This window comes from Myotis myotis, unplaced genomic scaffold (genome assembly GCF_014108235.1).
Source record: "Myotis myotis isolate mMyoMyo1 unplaced genomic scaffold, mMyoMyo1.p scaffold_m19_p_4, whole genome shotgun sequence".
NCBI lineage: Eukaryota > Metazoa > Chordata > Mammalia > Chiroptera > Vespertilionidae > Myotis > Myotis myotis.
In genome coordinates this window covers 50,373,655-50,393,292 of record NW_023416346.1, presented here as the reverse complement: position 1 = coordinate 50,393,292, position 19,638 = coordinate 50,373,655, and the positions used below count along the sequence as shown (strand labels likewise).

The 19,638-nt window shown below is 38.4% G+C and overlaps 1 protein-coding gene across 4 annotated transcripts in view; it reads right to left on the bottom strand.

Moving 5' to 3' along the window:
* The window catches only part of CHRDL1 (chordin like 1), a 183,428-nt gene that overhangs the window by 18,974 nt on the left and 144,816 nt on the right, over nt 1-19,638 (bottom strand). For all 4 annotated transcript variants that reach the window (XM_036305818.1, XM_036305817.1, XM_036305815.1 and 1 more), the window contains exon 7: nt 7,611-7,678. In XM_036305818.1, the coding sequence (XP_036161711.1) occupies nt 7,611-7,678 (68 nt within the window). The remainder of the gene's footprint in view (nt 1-7,610; nt 7,679-19,638) is intronic.

Sequence of the window (19,638 nt, the reverse complement as noted above, 5' to 3'; positions counted from 1 at the left end):
CATTCCTGTAAAAATGCACACAAATAAGAATGTGTATCCATTTATTATCATTCACACAGATAGGATACTCAGTGTAAATATTTTTCATCTCCACAATGGCTCATACATCTTTTTCTACCATAATCACATTTCAGAAAGGACATTACAGATTGTTCTGTCCTTTTTGGAGTTTGGCAACGTTTTGCCAAAGGAACACAGAGAGGACTTTTGATTCTGGGTGTCCTACTGATGCTAAAAGGAGGGAGGTTGACAGGACTAGAATTTGAGAGGGAAGGTCGCTGACCCAGGATAAGCTGTAAGCACAAGTAGTTCTCTGATTCATGGGGGTGAGCACAAAATGAAAAGCTGTTCTTTAGTACCAGGGACTTAGACCCTAGACATATGATAACGGTAGAAAAATGATTCAAGACAAAACAAAAGTTCAGAAAACAGTCAACCCCCTGCCTCAACCACCTCATCTTATGTAAGTCTTGTGTTTTACAAACAGAGAAACTGAGGCCAGGGAGTATAGGGATTTTATTCAAAGTGACAATGAAGGTTGAGGTTTTACTAGTATAGCTGGCGGGAGAGTGGGAGTGAGTGAGAGTGAGGGGAAAGAAAAAGGAAGAAGTACAGGAGGAGAAAGAGGAAGAAGAGGAATAGAAGGTGGGAGAGATAATGTCTGGTCAAGCTCAGTGTTCCACAAATATTTTGATAAAAAATGGTCTGAAGAAAAGTTCTTTCCAATATAGAAATGTTCACAACTACATATACCACTGGTTTCCACTTCAGCTGCACACAGAATCACCTGGGAAGCTGTAAAATTACTGATGCGTAATTACTCCCATCTCAGGGAGTCCATGGAATTGGTCTGGGGGTAAGACCTAGGCATCAGGATTTGTATGTACTTCTCAACCCCTTGGACTCTAATTTGAAGCCATGTTTGAGCATCACTGACAGAAAAGATCTTTTGTTTTAGTCTGGGAGTGGGGGTGGTGATGTGTGATTTTTATTTAAGAGTAATGGCTCTTTTAGAGTTGTTGCCCTAATCTTGTAACTTATAGCAAGGAAGAAAAAAGTATTAATGCCTTGGAGTTGTAAGTGAAATTGAAACATCTTTTTAAAAAAATACATTTTATTGATTTTTTACAGAGAGGAAGGGAAAGGGATAGAGAGTTAGAAACATCGATGAGAGAGAAACATTGATCAGCTGCCTCCTGCACACCCCCTACTGGGGATGTGCCCGCAACCAAGCTACATGCCCTTGACTGGAATCGAACCTGGGACCCTTCAGTCCGCAGGCCAACGCTCTATCCACTGAGCCAAACTGGTTAGGGCCAAATTGAAACATCTTGAAAACCAACTATGACTAGGCTGCTTGAAAGAGCAGGCCAAAATGTACAAAAACCAAATGATTTCATTTATATGTGGAATATAAAACAAAATATTAACAAACAAAACAAAAGAAAAGAAAAACAAAGTCATACAGACAACAGAATGGTGGTTACTATAGGGGAAGGGGAGTGGGGGGAGGTGAAATGGGGTCAAATATATGGTAATGGATGGAAACTAGGCTTTTAGTGGTGAACATGTTATAATGCAAACAAGTATCAAATTATAATGTTGTACAATTGAAATTTATACAATGCTATTTAGCAATGTTACCTCAGTAAAATATAAATTAAAAAACTAGTTAGGAAAGAAGAACAAAGTAGGTGGGCTCTCAATACCAGATATCAAGCTGTATTACAAAGCCACTGTTCTCAAAATAGCCTGGTACTGGCACAAGAACAGACATATAGATCAATGGACTAGAATAGAGAACCCAGAAATTGACCCAAACCACTATGCCCAATTAATATTCGACAAAGGAGGCATGAACATACCATGAAGTTAAGACAGCCTCCTCAATAAATGGTGTTAGGAAAATTGGACGGACACACACATGCAAAAAAAATGAAACTAGACCACCAACTCACACCATACACAAAAATAAACTCAAAATGGATAAAGGACTAAAACATAAGATGGGAAACCATAAAAATACTAGATGAATCCATAGGCAGCAAAATCTCAGACATATGCCGAAGCAATTTCTTCAACCATACTGCTCCTAGGGCAATGGAAACGAAAGAGAAAATAAACAAATGGAACTACATCAAAATAAAAGCTTTTGCATAGCAAAGGAAACCATCTACAAAACAACAAGAAAGCCCACTGCATGGGAGAACATATTTGCAAATGTTATCACCGATAAGGGTTTAATCTCCAACATTTACAGGGAGCTCATACAACCTAACAAAAAGAAGATAGAAAACCCGATCAAAAAATGGGTAACGGACCTAAATAGATACTTTTTGAAAGAAGACAGAAGGAAGGCCAAGAGACATATGAAAACATGCTCAAAGTCACTAATTATCTGAGAGAAGCAAATCAAAATGACAATGAGGTACCATCTCATACCTGTCAGAATGGCTATCATCAACAAATGAACAAACGACAAGTGCTGGCAAGGATACGGAGAAAAAGGAACCCTCATGCACTGCTGGTGGGAATGCAAACTGGTGCAGCCACTGTGGAGAACAGTATGGAGTTTCCTCAAAAAATTAAAAAAGGAACTCTCATTTGACCCAGTGATCCCACTCCTAGAAATATAGCCCAAGAAGCTAGAAACACCAATCAGAAAGGATATATGCACCCCTATGTTCATAGCAGCACAATTCACCATAGCTAAGATTTGGAAACAGCCTAAGTGCCCATCAGCCAGATGAGTGGATTAAAAAACTGTGGTACATCTACACAATGGAATACTACGCTGCAGTAAAAAGAAGGAATTTTTACCATTTGCAACAGCATGGGTGGAACTGGAGAGCATTATGCTAAGTGAAATAAGCCAGTCAGAGAAAGATAAATATCACATGATCTCACTCATTTATGGAATATAATGAACAACATAAACTGATGAACAAAAACAGATGCGGAGACAGAGAAACATCGATCAGACTGTCAAACCTCAGAGGGAAAGTAGGGGAGGGTGGGGGTAAGGGAGAGAGATCAACCAAAGGACTTGTATGCAAGCATATAGGCCTAACCAATGGACACAGACAACAGGGGGATGAGGGCATGAGTGGGGTGGGTGGTTGGGGGGTAATGGGGGGATGAGGACACATTTGTAATACCTTAATCAATAAAGAAATTAAAAAAAAAACTAGTTAGGTACAAATGACCATATAGGTATGCTTTTTTCAAAATCACTTTTAATTTAAAAAAATTCAACTACTGTTTACTTTCAATATTAGTTTGTATTGGTTTCAGGTTTGCTATGTTTTGTTGTATTCTGCTCAATATTTGATTTACTTACTTGAAGGACTGATATATTAGGCTTTTGACATGGCTCTTGCACAGTTATTTTCTTTTTTTCTAATCCTCACCTGAGGGTATGTTTAGAGAGAGGAAGGGAGAGAGAGAAACATCAATGTGAGAGTGAAAAATCCATTGGTTGCCTCCTGTAAATGTTTCAACTGGGGATCGAACCCGCACAAGGTATGTTCCCTGACTGGGAATCGAACCCACAACCTTTTGGTGTAAGGGATGATGCTCTAACCAACTGAGCCACCTGGCCAGGACCACAGTTCTTTTCTGGTGTTGGAAAATTCCCATCAATGTAGCAGTTCCCCAGCAATTTCTACCTTATTTGTTCTAAGATCTAAGATATAGATAGGGGCGATTTTTGTTTTGTTAATAGCAACTTTATTTTCACTGGTCCAAAATAATTGTAATAATGGTATGATACATTTCCCTCTAAATTTACAATAATGAAGGTTATACATTAATTAAATAGATCACAAATTTTCTATAAGGTTTTACTGGTGAAGACACAAAAGTTCTAAGAGTTCAGAAAGGGGAAATGCCTTTATAGTTATGATCCTATACTAGATTTTTGCAAGATGTTACTATTGGGGGAAACTGGGTAAAGGGCACATAATCTCTCTGTATTATCTCTTACAATTGCAAGTGAATCTAGAGTTATGTCAAAATAGCACGTTTACTTTTTAAATGCCTTCAAAAAGTATTATAATCCACACATTATATTTCTTCTTACTAGTAACTAGGACTATTCCTGTTTGAGAGACACTTAGGCCAGTTTCCTTCCTAAACCGTTGTTCTGACAATGTGAATGAGACATGGATTTTTACATTTCATATTGTTTCTATCCCAAACTCTTTCACTTTTCTAATGGTAAATCTATGAGTAATATATTGGGGGAAAATTGGAGTTTGGCTGTTGTCCAAAACAAAATTATGCTTGCTTTCATGTTTTGGCTTTCCACCCTGCACCTACCTCCACCCCCCACCACACACACATTTCCCCCATGGTACTAGGACCAGTTAAAATGAAATTATGATCCAGAAATAAAACACAAACTGTTTCAGGTTTTTACAAAGGAGTCTTAATTAAAACACTGGTTCTCTTTCCTGTGCACTTTGTAAAACTTTGGTAAACTGATGTTTTTTACCCAACTCGACAAACTAAACTAATCAGCTGTGTTTCTGTTGAACTGAGGTTTTGAGGGTCCCTCTAAATGGGACAGTCTACTAAAAATCTAACAAATTAGAACTGTTGTTAAGGCTGCCTCCCCCCCCCCCCCCGCCTCATGTAGAAATTGCAAAGGTTATTCAGAAGGGATTCTCCCACCTTCCATTTTTTGACTAGTAAAGAACAAACAACTTTGAAGAATTTCTCTCTGATTTGGGACAAATTTCTGTGCATTAATATTAATAAAAAGTTCCCCTCTGGCCCTTTCTGGGTGGCTCAATTGGTTGGAGTCTCCCAAACACCAAAAGGTTGCGGGTTCAATTTTCATTCGGGGCACATACCTAGGTTGTGGGTTCCATCTCCACTGGGGCCTGTACAGGAGGCAACCAAATGTTTTTCTCTCACATCGATGTTTTTCTGTGTCTCTCCGTCCTCCTTCCTCTCTCTCTAAATCAATAAACATATCCTCAGGTGAAGATTTTTAAAAAAGTTTTCTTCTGCCCCAACACACTCTCATTTCACTCCATCTTTCACTCCCATTGATTTAGCAGGTATTTATTGGGTGACTACTATGTGCTACATACATAATTTTCCATTACTACAGATGCTATTTATTAATCAAATCACATCACGAATATCTATATCTTTTAGAACAAAGGAAACTATCTATATATATATTAAACCCTAAGTGACCGGTTGACCTTCTGACCAGTCACTATGATGTGCACTGACCTCCAGGGGGCAAACACTCAATGCAGGAGTTGCCCCCTGGTGGTCAGTGTGCTCCCACAGTTGTAGTACTGCTCAGCTGACCAACAGGCTCCAGATGCCAGGTGCCAGATGCCGGGCTCATGGCTGGTGAGTGCGCAACTGTGGTGGCGCTATAGCAGCAGCAACCTCTCCTAGCTCTGCAGCAACACTACCAAGCTGTGGCAGAGGCAGCCACTATAGGGCTGGGATGAGCGGGAGTGGCAAGGCGCTCGACCTGGGCTCAGGCTCCTCCCCGGCTGCCTGCCACTTCACACACTACTACATCCCTCGGGGGATGTCCGGACTGCCAGTTTCAGCCTGACCCCTGCAGCCTGCAGGCCGAAACTAGCAGTCTGAAATCCCCCGAGGGGTCCCAGATTGCGAGAGGGCATAGGCCAGGCTGAGGGACCCCACTGGTGTACAAATCCATGCACTGGGACTCTAGTTTATTTATAATAAAATGGAAGTATCTGGACATTTTGGTCTACCAGGCCCAAATGTATGTTTCTAGAGTTAAGTCTTGAACTCCTTTGAAAGTGAATAACTATTTCAAGGCGCTGCATACTGTACCTGACCTCTTTTGCTACAGAAAGTACTGGATTAAGTCTAGGCCTATCACCAGTAGTCTAGGAAGAACAACAAGGCTGAAAGGCAAAGGATTGAGTTGAGGACAGCATAAGAAGTCAAGAAGAAAGGCTAATTAATGGCCTTATTAGTAATGTTATTAGTAATGGCTCTGAGCTAAGGCACCCAGATTAAGGCACACAGCTCAAGGTGACAGAAACCTAAATTTGGTTTAGAATGGCATCTGGTTGACAGCCACTAATTTAGCCACTCTCAACTTCCTACAACAACCAAAACTTGGGGCTGAGAAAAAGAGAAAATTCACAACACAGGAAATGGAAGCTGAGGGTGTTGGCAAGCTGGGGGCATGTAAGTCAGAAAGGGCACATGTGACAACTGGGAAGCATGGCCTAAGCGGCACTGTTATGTTTGTATTGGTCATTTTATTATGTCTCCTACTAACATCTCACACCTTCACTATCGGTCTGCCCTATCATTCCCTAGACTCTTGCCTTGTATCCAATGCATGTTGAAAACTAATTCCTAGGGTTTTAGAAAATCCTTTAAATGTTACTTATTAAAAAGTTAATTCATACTCATTGCAAAACATCAAATAATACAAAAGATATAAAGTGAAAAGTCAAAGTTGACCTATCCTCCTGCCCAATTCCAACCCCTCTGAGATTACCACTCTAACCTGTTGGTTCGTGACCTTCCAAATATTTTCATATTCTTTTACATACATGAACACACATAATTTTTATATAAGCATATGATAGTGTAAACTGTATCCTGCATTTAGTTTTGTTTCCATAATATATTTTTGACATTCTTCCACTTTACTACATTTCTATGTACTACATTATTATTAACACCTGCACAGGATCCCATAGATAAGTTGTTTGACCATGCCTTCATTAATAGACACTTAGGTTGTCTCTGTTTTGCTCTTATGAAAATAATGCTGCATTGAATACCCCTGTACACTTTTGTTTGTACCAGGGTGTGATAAACACCCATGTATGTGCATTGAATGCCTTTGCACATTTTGTACACATTTATAAGACCTTCAGAATAAATTCTTTGAACTGGAACAAATTCTTTTATGATTTTAAAAAGTTTGAAGTGTTGATATACTTAAACATATATATTTTTAGATAGAGATTCTATTTTGTTAATTACCTAACAGTACAAAGCAACAAGAGATGCTATTACTATATGTAGAGAGATGCCTACTCATAAAGCTTATTCTGAGATTAATACCAAGAATGGAAATGAGAAGATGTTTCAGAATGAGAAGGGAAAATCTAGCCTGTTACCTTTCCTCTCTACCATGGGTATGAGTGAGAACTTAAGGCTTAGGGGAGGGTTTGTTTGGTAATTTCCAAAGTACCTCTGCCAATAGGATGGGCTGGCCTATTTTACAAACCACAGAATGTCCTCACTGTTGAGGATAGGAGCAGTGACCTGCTCTCCTTACAGAAGACAAATATTTGGCAAGTCATCCTGAAAGGGAACCAAGTTCTACTCTAGATGAAGGCTTTCCAATGTCTGGGGCTACGATTTCTTTGCATTCATGTCCTGGCCCTGGTTACCAATTACACAGGGTACTTAAATGGTTTTAGGTTGGTGATGATGCCATTTAAATTTTTCAGTCAAGGGAAGAAAAATGGTTTTAGACATAGGCCCTTTTATGGAGTTGCTGGGAGAGTAGCCATGGGGAGAGGAAAGTTTGACCTGATGCTGTGAAGTGTTGAATTATTTGAGCTATTCACACTTACTGCTTCTCTGTTGGCAGGTTGCCTGAAGATATCACCATCAGAATGTTCCCACGACAATTCTCCTTCCCCTGTTTATTAAAAAGAAATAAAAAATAATCATGCATACATAGAAGGGAAAAATATCACCCTTGTGACCCAGTAACATTTTTGGTTCTACAATCCCAAAATTCTCTAGACTTTTTAGCTATTCTTCAAAAAAAAACATTAAAAAATTTCTGGGTGTGCCTCATTTGTCAAAATAACTCTGAAGAAAGTTACCACTTTGCAAAACAGACCATGAAGCATTATTACTCAGAATTTTCAAGGTAAAAGGGAAAATAATCCCTTTCCATTTTAATATAATCATCATTGTCACTTTTGCTTACCTTATTCCAGTGACAGTTAAGTATTTTGCAGGTCACATTTAACTTGTGTTTAAACTACCCTTAATAAATGAGAGTTTTGAGTATTTGGTCTGTCATGATTTGTTAAATTCACCATTGTATCTCTGAGAAGTTATGATATGATCTGAAAGTTAAGGTAAGGTTGAAATGTTTACATAACCAATATCCAAGATATCCTTTTCTACTTTTTTGTTTTTGCCTGATACACCTTTCTCTACGTCTCTATATCAACTCTTTGTACAGCTAACCCCATCACTGCTGTCTTCCAGAGTAACTGCCTCTAGGAATAAGATTTTACTTTCAGCCTGGAAAGCAACAAACATACGACAGATATGGATATTCCTTAGCTGATTAACGATCAAAAACTAGAAGACAATTCCCAAGAATATTACCTGTGTTACCTATGAACAAGCAAGCAGATGGAAGAAGCTTGGTCTTAGAGATGTTTGCAGCACTCAGTGAGTACTATTTGTGTGTGTGTGTGTGTGTGTGTAGATTAATACATACATATTTATCTATCTATATATCTGTTTGAGGACAAACCCAATAACAAATCAACCATATATTTCATGGGATAACAAAAAATGCAAAAGAATATAAACATTAAGAATTTTCTATTTCAATTCATCTCTTAAACTTTCAAGTCCGAAGCCTAAATAGTAATATGTGTCTGGTTTAAGCATATGGTAGCACTCTTGAGGGAAAATTATATAATATTATTGGCTTTTAGGGCTTGAAAAAGACCTTAAAATTAATTTGATAGCAATAGTATAATCAGTCAGTGACATAACAAATTATGACTTTAACTCTTCATGATTCAGAGATCATCTTATGGAAAAACAATTATGAATTTTGAACATTTAACTGGTGGCTATTCTAATCTTCTTGAAACACCCACTTTGACTATATAATTGTAACATTTCCAGATCAAAACTCTCAGTGGGTTCCCATTCAAGATGCTCTATAATTAGCCAGGACCTCATCTTTATTGGGCACTCACCTCCCACCCAACTATCTCAGCTACCCTTCGACCTCCTTGCTTTTTGTTAAACATGTAGCTCCCATTCTTACTTCTATGCTTTTGCTCATGTTATTCTTCTTCTGAAATTTTCTTCCCACCTCACAAACCCTATTGCTCCCCTATGCCTATGGAAACCATTAAGTTTTTCTTCCTCTACAAAGTCTTCAAGCACTCTTACATATTTCCAATTGCCTAAAGCACTTAGTATCTTATAGCCTGAGAGATGATTAGGAGTTCAAACATAACTTTGTCCAACTGCTCCATTTAACAGATGAAGAAACCAATGCTCAGAGAGGAGGAGCATCAGCCATTCACAGTCACATAATGAGTTCGTGATAGTTAACACTAAAACCCAAAATTTTCCAGCTCTCAAATAAGTCTGTTCCTTACATATGGGCATGGCTTATTAATTGTGTTATTTATGGCTATATCAACACCATCTATAGCAATGCCTGACACATAGTGTTCACTCAATAAATACCTGTCAAATAATGGAATTGGAAGGCCTTCTCTGTACACCTAAAATTTCAAACCCTTCTGATATTTCTTATTCCCTAGCTTTTTGTTCTTAGCACTTAAATTATCTTACATTTTATGTATTTTATTTATTGTCTGCTTTCTCCCATTAGGATTATCCTATGAGCTTAGGCTTCAAATGAGAACAAGGATTTTGATTTATTATGTTCACTGATGTAACCCCAGTACCTAGAACAGTGCTGGGCACATAGTTAGTACTCATTCAATATTTAATGAATGAATAATACTAAAATATCCTATATAATAAAGAGGTAATATGCAAATTAACCCTCATGCCCTCACAAGGTGGCTGCTTATGACTAGGCTAGCAGTGGGGTTAGTGAGGGACTACCAAATGACTGAACAGCAGGCTGAGTGGGGCAACCAGGCCAGCAGGGGGGCCATGAGGGACAACCAGGCCAGCAGGGGGGGCAATTAGGGGTGACCAGGCCAGCAGAGGGGGGCAATTGAGGGTGACCAGGCCAGTGGGGGGGAAGGCAGTTAGGGGCGACCAGGCAGGCAGGCAGGTGAGCAATTAGAAACCAGTGGTCCAGGATTGTAAGAGGGATGTCCAACTGCCAGTTTAGGCCTGATCCCCATGGGGTCCAGGATTGGAGAGGGTGCAGGCTGGGCTGAGGGGACCCTCCACCCCATGCACAAATTTCGTGCACTGGGCCTCTAGTTTTAAAATATTTTCTGCTGTAAAATGTTTCCTGCACCTGACTTACCACCCTGAAAAGACTGTAAATCCCTTGAAACCAGAGACCATGTCTTAGACCCCACTCTACTGCCTAGATCACTAGTTCTCCAAGCGTGGTATCTGAACCAGCAGCACCAGCATTACCTGGGTATTTGTTAGAGATGCAAAATTGTGGAACCCAGCCCAGAACTACAAAGTTAGAAACTCTGCAGTACGGGGGGGTCAGTGATCTGGGTTTTGACAAGCCCATCTGAGGATTATGATGCATTCAAGAATTTGAGAATAACTGGGCTGGACACTTAACATTTTCCTGGGTACCCATCACGTACTATTTATGTACTGAATTGAACTGCAGTTAAAAATACAGAATTAAGTGCTTCACCAATAGTATACTCACCTCATTCTTGTTATTCCATATCTGAGTAAAGATGGTAGACAAAGTCTACATGCAAACTATGTGGAAACCTCGACTGACCCTGTAACAGTGATGATGATTTCACTTTTGTTTATGTCTAGAAAATAATGCCCAAAAGTCAGTTCATATGCATTGAAAGCTTCCTGGGTGGAGAGCCTCATAATAAGGCAGAAGGAGGAGAGAAATAAGGCTGGGCCTTTGCCCTCAATATATTTGAAATCTGTTTGGAAGTGACAGGAAATCAATAGAGGAAATAACCTAAAACATACACACAGAGTAACAACTGTATATACAAATGGAATGTATGTGCTTAGGAAATATTGAATGGGTGAAGTGAGCAGTCAGATGCAATCAAAGAAAGCAAAGGAGATATATGTATTACTATGTGTAATACTTTAAACAATAAAATAAAATTTTAAAAAAAGCTTCCCTAAAGAATTTTTAAGTCAATGATGTGGGCTGAGGTTATCTTAACCTAAAGAAATGGCATTTGTAAAGGACCAGAGCTTTGAAATAGCAAGTCAGACACTGGTGATGGCAAGCAAAGTGTGGCTTGAATAAAAACTTGTAATGTGAAACCAGAGAAATGGGGCTGGTGGAAAGAGAAAAGGGGAGAAAGAGGATGAAAGAAGAAGGAGAGGAGGAAGGAAGGGAGAAGGAGAGGTTGTTAAGATAAATATCGGTGGTCAATCATTGCTGCATGAACTTCAAAAAAGAGGCTGCATGCCGACCTGATTGCCCCTAACATTTGGTCCTGTCACTAATTTTTATGCAAAGGTTCTTATGGTTAAAAAAGGTATTGGTGGAAGTGTATCCTGGCACTGAGCACTGACTAGTTAAGAAGCTACTGGAATCGGGAGGCCAACCAAGAGGTTGTTTTAACAATATGTGATAGGTCATGAGAATCTATAAAATAATGGAAAAGAAGGGGTAAATCACACTGCTACAGTTTATTTTTTACTTTTTTATTGTTTTATTGCTTAAAGTATTACAAAGAGTATTACATATATCCCCTTTTTTTCCCTCCCGTGACAATCCCCTGGACTCCCTTACCCCCCAGTGTCTTATGTCCATTGGTTATGCTTATATGCATGCATACAAGTCCTTAGGTTGATCTCTTACCCTCCCCTCCTGCCCCCCAACCCTCCCCGTCCTTCCCGCTGTAGTTTGACAGTCTGTTCGAGGCTGCTCTGCCTCTGTATCTATTTTTGTTCATAAATTTATAATGGTCTTTATTATCCATAAATGAGTGAGATCCTGTGGTATTTTTCCTTCATTGACTGGCTTATTTCACTTAGCAAAATGCTCTCCAGTTCCATCCATGCTGTTGCAAATGGTAAGAATTCCTTCTTGTTTTACAGCAGCATAGTATTCCATCATGTAGATGTACCATTGTTTTCTAATCCATTCATTTACTGATGGGCACTTAGGCTGTTTCCAGATCTTAGCTATGGTGAATTGTGCTGCTAAGAACATATGGGTGCATATATCCTTTCTGATTGGTGTTTCTGGTTTCTTGGGATATATTCCTAGAAGTGGGATCACGGGGTCAAATGGGAGTTCCATTTTTAGTTTTTTGAGGAAACTCCATACTGTCTTCCATAGTGGCTGCACCAGTCTGCATTCCCACTACACACTGCTACAGTTTAAAAGAAAATTAAAATACCCAGGGAAAGATTTGTTAATGGAGGAGAAAAGAGTATAAAATAATTCTAGGGTTGCAAATCTGGAGAGCTGGGAAATGGCACTGCCTTTGTCAGTGACTGAGGGGGGGTGATTATGGATATACTTGTTCTGTTGTAGCTGGCAGTGGTGGCTCTAAGGTTTAGTAAGAGGTTCTCAACCTTCCTAATGCCGCGACCCTTTAATACAGTTCCTCATGTTGTGGTGACCCCCCAACCATAAAATTATTTTTGTTGCTACTTCATAACTGTAATTTTGCTACTGTTATGAATTGTAATGTAAATATCTGATATGCTATATGTGTTTTCCGATGGTCGCGACCCACAGGTTGAGAACCACTGTGAGTCTAAGCTATGTTCTGGGCAAAACAAAAATATGGGTCTAGAGAGAAGACTTAAAACCATACAAAGTTCACTGGCAAATGTCAAAGCAATATGTAAAAGCCATAGGATATGATTTCAAGACTAATCTAAATATCCAAAGGAGAACAAATTACAAAAGAAAAATGATCAAAAGCTCTCCTCATCAAATGCCCTTTTAAAAATGTAGATTTAATTATTGATATTGACATGAAATATTTACTCAGCATGGCCTTCTAAGAAGTTCAGTTTACTCCAGTTAGACCCTACATTTTTAAGGGGCTTTTAAATAGTCTTTTACACATTTTTTACTTATTTTTTATTATTGACAGTATTACAGATGCCTCCCATTTTCTCCCTTTTTGCCCCCCTCCACCCAACACTTGCCCCACCCCAAGCTTTCCCCATACTATTGACTGTGTCCAGGGTTATGCATATATGCATATATCTTCTTTGGTTAATCTCTTCCTGCCCCTCTCCCATCCCCAAATGAGATCTGCTATTCTATCCCATGAATCTATACTTCTGGACCTATTTTGTTCATGAGTTTATTTTGTTCATTAGATTCCAAATATAAGTAAGATCATGTGATATTTGTCTTTCTCTAAATGGCTTATTTCACTTAGCATAATACTGTCCAGGTCTACCATACTTATAATCAGTCAGAATCTCAAAGCAATATAGAAGCATACAGTCTCTGTTAAATGAGGTAACATGGCAAAACAATGAGGCAAGTAGGTATCAGGCATAGGAATCAACTATTAGTACCCTGTAACACAAGTTCAGATGAATGCGCCACAATAACCTAAGTTTTTGCAGTCAGGTATGTGTACCTAAATTGGAAAATTTCACTTTGTTAAAAATGACTGGAGCCACTACTTCCATATATATATATATATATATATATATATATATATATATATATATATATATATTTATTTTCAAGTAGGAACTTCTAGTACGTTTGTTGCCTTTGAGCTTTTAAAGTCATCAAAATTTCATTCTTTAAGCTGGAATGTTCTATAAATAGCTGCTAAAGGTTTCAACAGTTTAGTTGTTCTATTTAATATGAACCATAGTTAAAATGAAATTATCTTCTTAGATGTTCACATTTTGTACAACTATAAGTGGTTCTCTAGATCTGGGCAGGTTCTGTTGGACAGCTGAAAATAAATTTGTCCATTTAGAATCTTCAATGTTTATACCTATTATATATCTAAGAGACAAATATATAAAAGAAAAAAAGTAGTCAATGATTGCCTAAAAAACCTGTTCCATTGCATTATTTTTCCTGATTCACTGGATAAATTATCTAGAGTGAGAGAGATTCTCTTTTTTTCAGCCAAAGTTTAAAAAAACACACAATGATTCTAATGTAGACAGATGAATTTTAGTTAATTCCAAGAAGCAACACGATGTAATTTTAACCAATTTTTAAACCAAAATGAAAAACAACTTTCCTGTACTGTATGTCAAACAATATTCATTTAACCTTAAAAGCCACATATGTTGTTTATTTAAACCTCAATTATACTCTGGGTGGTATCCTATGGAACTGGAATGGCTTGGTTTTCTGGTAATGGGAGAACAAGTATTTGAAAACGGTCAGGAGCTAGACTAAAATTAAGATTATTAATTCCCATTGCTTCCATTAATCTTTGGGTGGCTTGAGCAGGTCACAGAAGTAAACCCTGTCCTCTCAAAAAGACAATGAACATTATGCTAAGTGAAATAAGCCAGTCAATGAAAGAAAAATACCACATGATATCACTCATTTTTGGATAATTAAGACCATTATAAACTGATGAACAAAAATAGATACAGAGGCAGAGCAACATCGAACAGACTGTCAAACTACAGCAGGAAGGCCGGGAAGGGTTGCGGGGGGTAAGAGATCAACCGAAGGACTTGTATGCATGCATATAAGCATAACCAATGGACACAAGACACTGGAGGATAGGGGAGGCCGAGGGAAGGTCAAGGGGAGGGAAAAAAAAAGGAGACATATGTAATACTCTTTGTAATACTTTAAGCAATAAAACAAAATTTTAAAAAAAGACAATGAGATTATGAGATACTTACGAAGATAATCTTCAGACAGAAAAACTATGCTGGCATGTGGCCTCTTCTGAACCACACACAACATCGTTAACAGGGTGCTACCCATAGATCCCAATGTATTTGGGAGAACTTAGTCTTATGCCTGTTTTTTTGGCAGGCATAATTATTAGGATTGACTCTCCCACTTTCAGAAGTGTCTTGGTTTGGATGATAAATTATATGGTCACACTAATCATAAAGCAAATAGAAATTAAATGAATCCCAGAGATGGGGAGGTGATCTCTGTGACAAGGTAAAATGATCTCTGTATTTTTAGAGAAACACTTTGAAATCAGCAGAATCAGGGCAAATGGTTAAAGGGCTTTTGAGGGAAATTGAGAGATAGAGCACAGAAGAAGAAACTGATCACAAAATCTCCACCAGGTTCTGCGGTGGGCCATGTTATAGGTGGTACTCAGTACCCAAGCTGGAGATTAAAGAGGAAATTGAAAGCTCTCTCTCTGTGTTGCCGAAACCGGTTTGGCTCAGTGGATAGAGCGTCGGCCTGCGGACTGAGAGGTCCCGGGTTCGATTCCGGTCAGGGGCATGTACCTCGGTTGCGGGCACATCCCCAGTGGGGGATGTGCAGGAGGCAGCTGATCGATGATTCTCTCTCATCGATGTTTCTAACTCTCTATCTCTCTCCCTTCCTCTCTGTAAAAAATCAATAAAAATATATTTTAAAAAAAAAAAAGCTCTCTGAAGGGGCGCTCTGTGTAACATCTAATTCTACAAATTCTGTTGAAAGGGAGACAAGTGTGGTGAAATCCAAAGAAAGCTCTAAAAAACACTGGTATAAGGATTCTCCATTGGTAGACATTTGAGCTACAATAATGAGGTATTGCAAGAAGTCCTCCAGTGGACACTTAGTTTTTGTTTGGGCTGTCTTAGTATTTTTAACATAATATCTGCTTGAGAAATACTAAAACCCAGACAGGAGAGAAGTTCCTGCCAACAGTAGCAAGCCAAATTTAAAAAAGAGTACAAAAGCATGTATCCAAAAAAATTAGAAATATGTACTTAAAAATGCATTGTGAGAGTATATGTGTTTGCAGGAAAAGAGCAGGGGAGAGGGGATAAAGAAACTATTAACTAGATTGTGCTCATGACCCATGCTGCTCTTTCAATGGATATGTGACTAAATAGATCCAAGTTTATAGTTAGAAATGGGGTATTTGCATCCCATGGTAGTCCCAAAGAGAAGAGCTGGAAGGGTACCATATCTGACCCCTGGGAGCAGAGTCATCACAAACTGTTCCTCCCAGTAGCCTCTCAGTTAACAGAATTCCCAAAGTTCTTTTACATCCCCAAGCTGAGAGGCAGTATAGTGTAATGGCTAAGAGAATAGCCCAGAGCCAGACTGCCTGTGACCAAATTGGGACTCTTTTCCCTTCTTCCCTCTGTCACTTTGGAAAAGTGAATTAACTTCATTGTGCCTCAGTTTCCTTATTTCTAAAATGGAGACAATAATACCAACCCCATAGGGTTATGAAATTAATTAGTATAAGCAAAAAGATTACAAGAGTGCCTGGCACATGGTGAGTGTCATGTAGGTGTTAGCCATTATTACATCTCCCTCTTCTTTCAATCTTTTCTCTCAGCTTCTTCCTCCTCTACAAAAGTAGCTTGCATATGGGGAAAACCCAACTTAAAGGACTCCCTCAAGAGGGCTAGGTATATAACAAAGGAAAGGGTCTAGATTAAACAAACAAACAAACAAACAAACAAAGCCTAGTCAAAAGAGAAAATGTATGCCTCCATATAGAAAGGGAGTCAAAAAAAAAACAAAAAACAAAAAAAAACAAAGAAAGGGAGTCATTTCATTTCTAAATCATCAGAAGCCAGGGTCCTGAAGATACAAAAATGTTTGCAGAGATTCCTTCAGCTCATACTTCAAAACTGCCTTAGATTCTCTCATAATTATGCTAGTACTCTTCTTATTTTCATCCTTTTAGAAAAGAAGTTTACATTTTAATTAAAATCCTTTTCTCTCTTGGCTTAAACTGAGCCTTAAGAGGACAGATATCTGTTTCATTGGGAGGCAGTACAATTTACATAGTCATAAAATGGAGTGGTAAAAATCCAAGTACCCAAATAAGGTAGAGTCCTGTGCTATCACATCCATTAACGGGAAAGAACAAGCAGGATAGAGAAGGGAAACTCAATAATCTACTGGTGTTTACTGTCTGGTCAACTTGGGAATGAAATTCAGTCAGTTAAAGGTCCTTCTTGTTTCCATAAACACCACTTTGGCTTATTGGCCCTGTACAAAGAAGACTGGACTATTTGGTGAGAGTAGGGGACGTAGGTCTGGTTTTAATAGCTAAAGAAAAAATAGATATAGTCATTCCAGCAACTTGATTGAATTGACTGAATAATTGTACCAACTTCCCACTTCGCCTGCACTATGGACACCCGGAATGGGTAAGTTCTTACAGTTGTAGTGTAGGTAAAATTCAAATGTGATTCTTCTGCCTGACATAGGTCCTCTTTCTCATGTTTCTTTTTCCTCTGTTTATACTATCAGTCAACAAATCAGATTAATTTTTATAAATGTTGGGGGTCTATGCTCATGAAGACTATTATAATGAGAATAATGTGCATATCCAGTGGTGTGTTTCTGCGCAATCATGGAATCCCTTGAAGTAGTTAGAAGGACAAAGCTAAAGGAAGAGTGGCTTTAACCACCCGTGAAGAAATAATTGCTCTGAAATGCTCCACTGATAATTCCTTATTTTTAATGTAGAACCAGACTCAGATACACATAAAAAACCCTCCAACCCCATAATAAGATGGGGCATTATTGACCTTGACAGGATATCCCAGATGGCTAATTAGGAGCCATTGCTATTAATTTGTTAAGCTCAGCATAAAAGTCAGTGCTGTCTCATGTACTGTCTGAAAGGATCTCTGTCGAAGAAGAAACATTCTAGACATAAGAGACATGCCAAGAAGGAACATGATGACTTTAGAGGGGTGGGAGTCCTGGGAAAGTTATCAAGCTTGTGAAGCTGAATTCTGAATGCAAGGGATAGAGAGAGAACAAAAACAATCTGACTAGGAGAAGTAGGTAAGGATGGAATCTCTCAGATGCTCCCATTTTCATTAACATGAATGATTCACTTTTGAAAAGGGGTTACCATTGGTTGTCAGACTCTTTAGTAGCTATGAAAAGATCACAGTGTTTCAATATATTTTGAAGTTTAGCTGAAAGCATACTACCTCAAAAATTAAGTCAATTTTTAAAGTAATTTTTTAAGTGTTTTCTTCCTATCATTATGACCAGGCAATAATAGTGTTTCTGCAGAAAATGTGAGCAAAAACAAAAACAACTCTAGATTGATATGTGAGGATATATATTTGAAGTTGCTGTTATTTTCTCCAGTTTCCTTTTATTTTGAAAATATTTGAAAACCTTGGTAGATTTTTTTATGTTGTAAAAAGAGGAAATATCTCATAGACCATTTCCATCAAGATCTCTGGGTCCCAGTCAAGATGGCATCTGATGTGTAACTTTGCTGCTTTTTAAAATATATATATTTTTATTGATTTCAGAGAGGAAGGAAGAGGGAGAGAGAGGTAGAAACATCAATGATGAGAGAGAACCTTGATCAGCTGCTTCCTACACACCCCCTACTGGGGATCTAGCCTGCAACCTGAGCATGTGTTCTTGACCAGAATCGAACCCAGGACCCTTCAGTCCACAGGCCAACACTCTATCCACTGATCCAAACCAGCTAGGGCACTTTTCTGCTTTTTAAACGATAAATCATGGATCTTAGGTAAAATGACAATTGTTGTGAACACTGACAAATTGATTTTAAATAATTGATTCTAGTTTAGGTTATCTTGAAGGATTTAGCATAATATCTCAATTTCATAAAATAGATTCAATGTGTTCATTAAACATGTGTTGGATAAATTAGCTTGCATTGAGTAAGTTGTAAGTTCAGCCATTTCTCCTTCTTCCCAAACCAGGACTGTACTTGTAGCACTGTCAAGAGGTTTTATAACTGTGGCTCTTTTTTGATAAATGCACTACAAAAGATATGCTTAATACCATAAGGGGAAACAGAGGAAAACGAAGACACTCCTTTCCTTATAAAGGTTCCCAGTTGAGAAGCCAAGTCCCATAAAACAATGAACAATACGAAAGATATTTTAAAATGCTACTAACCAGACTAAACACCAAAAGTAGACAAAGAAGGAGACTAATGAGGACTAGATTAATCAGGCAAGACTGTTTAGAAGAGGTGTGACTTCACCTATGCCCTTTGAAAGTGGGTAGGATCCTAATTGGAAAAGAGAGGAGAGAAGCTTGTTCAAGCTTGTGGGAGTAAGAGTTAAGACAGGCACATAACAGGAATGAAGGTGGAAGGAACTTACAATATTATAGTACAAAGAGAATCACCAGCCTAGAGGAAAAGATGTGTGTGTTGTGTCAGAGACCTGAGGATGAGTAGTAGATGAAGGAAGTGTCAGATTGTTTTACAGGGGGCCTTTAGAAACAAGCTGGAGACTTATTTCACTTAGAATAATCAGCGGTTCTCAAACTGTGGGTCGCAACCCCTTTGGGGGTCAAAAGACCCTTTCACAGGGGTTGCCTAAAACCATCGGAAAACACATATATAATTACATATTGTTTTTGTGATTAATCACTATGCTTTAATTATGTTCAATTTGTAACAATGAAAATACATCCTGCATATCAGATATTTACATTAAGATTCATAACAGTAGCAAAATTACAGTTATGAAGTAGCAATGAAAATAATTTTATGGTTGGGGGTCACCACAACATGAGGAACTGTATTAAAGGGTCGAGGCATTAGGAAAGTTGAGAACCACTGC